Source organism: Colobus angolensis, unplaced genomic scaffold (genome assembly GCF_000951035.1).
Source record: "Colobus angolensis palliatus isolate OR3802 unplaced genomic scaffold, Cang.pa_1.0 Scaffold72, whole genome shotgun sequence".
NCBI classification, from domain to species: domain Eukaryota; kingdom Metazoa; phylum Chordata; class Mammalia; order Primates; family Cercopithecidae; genus Colobus; species Colobus angolensis.
Genome location: NW_012120932.1, coordinates 3,527,397 through 3,529,847, shown reverse-complemented (window position 1 = coordinate 3,529,847; position 2,451 = coordinate 3,527,397). Strand labels below are relative to the sequence as shown.

The following is a 2,451-nucleotide window of genomic DNA, read 5'->3' as shown; positions in this document are numbered from 1 at the left end:
TTTAGATATTAGATTTTTCAATTTTTGAATTTCCATTTGATTCTTTATTATAAAAACCAATTCTCTAAAGATAGTCATCTTTTCATCTAATTCCCATTCTCTGTATGACTGTTTCTATTGAATTTTTTCCTTCTCTGATTTTGGATATGTGGTCCTATCTTTTTTTGTTTGTTTATTTGTTTTAAACACCGTGTATAAAAAGTTGTAGGCAGGGCTCATACCTGGGAGACTGAAGCGGGCAGATCACTTGAGCTCAAGAGTTCCAGACCAGCCTGGGCAACATGGCAAAACCCATCTCTACAAAAGATGGAGAAATTAGCTGGGCCTGGTAGCATAAGCTTGTAGTCCCAGATACTTGCAGGGCTGAGACAGGAGGATTGCTTGAGCCCAGGTCAAGGCTGCAGCGAGCCGTGTTTGTGCCACTGCACTCCAGCCTGGATGACACAGCAAGACCCTGTCTAAGAAGAAAAAAAAAGAAGAAAAGTTGAACAGGATCTGGATGGTGTTATCTTTCTCCACAGAGGATTCGTCTTTCCTTATGTCAGCAAAAGGAGGGAAGGGAGAACACGTACATCCAGTCAGGCACAGTGTTGAATCAAGGCTGGGTTGAAGCTCTGCTAAGACTCAGTTTACCTCTGGATAACTTTGGCTACTGAGAATTTTCAGCTGAGAGTCCTTTTGTCCTCTAAAGACCCTCCTCCTGATAGATGCCCAACTATTTTCTTAACAGATACTAGACTTTTGCTTTGCTCTTCAAAGGCTGTTTGCTTACAGTTTTAGTCTTCTGCCCTGTATACCCTAAAATTCAGTAAATATCCTGAGGGGAAAATGGCCATGTGTTTGAGTTATGTTAGTTTCTCTGTCAACCAGCTGCAGCCTTCTACTGCATTCTCCAGTAGACAGGACAAAATGAGAATCCAGCTTTTGTCCACACCCAGAATTGGTAAATGCTCCCACTGTCCAAGTGACTGAATAAGTCAGCTTCAATCTTCAGTATTCTCTCCTCTCCAGTCGTAGCCCCTATATTTCTTGTTACCTCAGCAGCTTTCCAGTGCTTTGAAACATATGATTTCAAGTATTGCATCTGGCATTTACAGTTCATTCTTGAAAGAAGCACTGGACTGCCAAGCTACTGCATCCCATCTGGAAATGGCAGTGCCAAAAAAGAGCCCTCCCTTTCATACACCACACAGTTTACCATTTAAAGTGTACCATGTATTGATTTTTAGTATATTCACTCAGTTGTACAACCATCATTATAATCAATTTTAGACATTTTCTTTATCATCCTGATGGGTGTCAGGTAGTATTTGTAGTTTTAATTTGCATTTCCCTACTGATTAATGATGTTGAGCATCTTTTCATATGCTTGTTGACTATTTGTATATCTTCCTTGTAGAAATGTCTATTTAAGCCTTTTACCCATTTTTAAAATTATGTTGTTCATTGTCGTTGAGTTGTAGAAGTTCTTTATAGTATATTGTATCACATACACTATGGAATACTTTGCAGCCATAAAAAAGGATGAGTTCATGTCCTTTGTAGGGACATAGATGAAGCTCGAAACCATCATTTTCAGCAAACTGTCGCAGGGACAAAAAACCAAACACTGCATGTTCTCACTCATAGGTGGGAATTGAACAATGAGAACACTTGGACATAGGAAGGGGAACATCATAGACTGGGGCCTGTGTGGGGTGGGGGAGTGGGGAGGGATAGTATTAGGAGATACACCTAAGGTAAATGACGAGTTAATGGGTGCAGCACACCAACATGGCACATGTATACATGCGTTAACAAGCCTGCATGTTGTGCACATGTACCCTAGAACTTAAAGTATAATTTAAAAAAAAATAGTAAAACTAAGCTAAATGTAGAATAAAGGATACTCTAGACCTGCTCTAAAAATAAAAAAATAAAAAATAAGGTCCTGTCTTGTTCCATTCTGTAATCTTATCCTTCACATTGAAAGGGTTTTTTGTTTGTTTGTTTGTTTTTTGCAGGAATCAGTGTCATTCAAGGATGTAACTGTAGACTTCAGTAGGGATGAGTGGCAACAATTAGACCTTGCTCAGAAAAGCCTGTACAGAGAAGTGATGCTGGAAAACTATTTCAACTTGATCTCAGTGGGTAAGCACAGCTCTGCTGGGTACCTAGTAGGCAGCACCTAATTGAGTGTATTTTTTTTTCTCAGTAGAATTGCTGAAGTCTGTGTTTTCCGAGGTATGTGGGACTTCTAAAGACTGCAGGACATCTGAAGTGTGTAATGGTTTTGTCCTTATTTTGTCCCGTGTTCTTAATAATCTCTTTTGGGTCGTGTGAATATTCCTCTGTTCCCAGTGAACTTTTTTGGAAAACAAATGGAATGCTTCATTGTATGGCCTCTGAAACCAAGTCCTCTGTCATCTCCTGTTAACAGGATGTCAAGTTCCCAAACCAGAAGTCATCTTC

At 39.7% G+C, this 2,451-nt stretch overlaps 1 protein-coding gene across 1 annotated transcript in view; it reads left to right on the top strand.

Annotated features, from left to right (window-relative positions):
* Nucleotides 1-2,451, top strand: part of LOC105501540 (zinc finger protein 484) — a 46,291-nt gene that overhangs the window by 29,494 nt on the left and 14,346 nt on the right. The window contains exons 3-4 of the mRNA XM_011927533.1: nucleotides 2,004-2,130; nucleotides 2,420-2,451. Coding sequence (XP_011782923.1) covers nucleotides 2,004-2,130; nucleotides 2,420-2,451 — 159 coding nt within the window. The remainder of the gene's footprint in view (nucleotides 1-2,003; nucleotides 2,131-2,419) is intronic.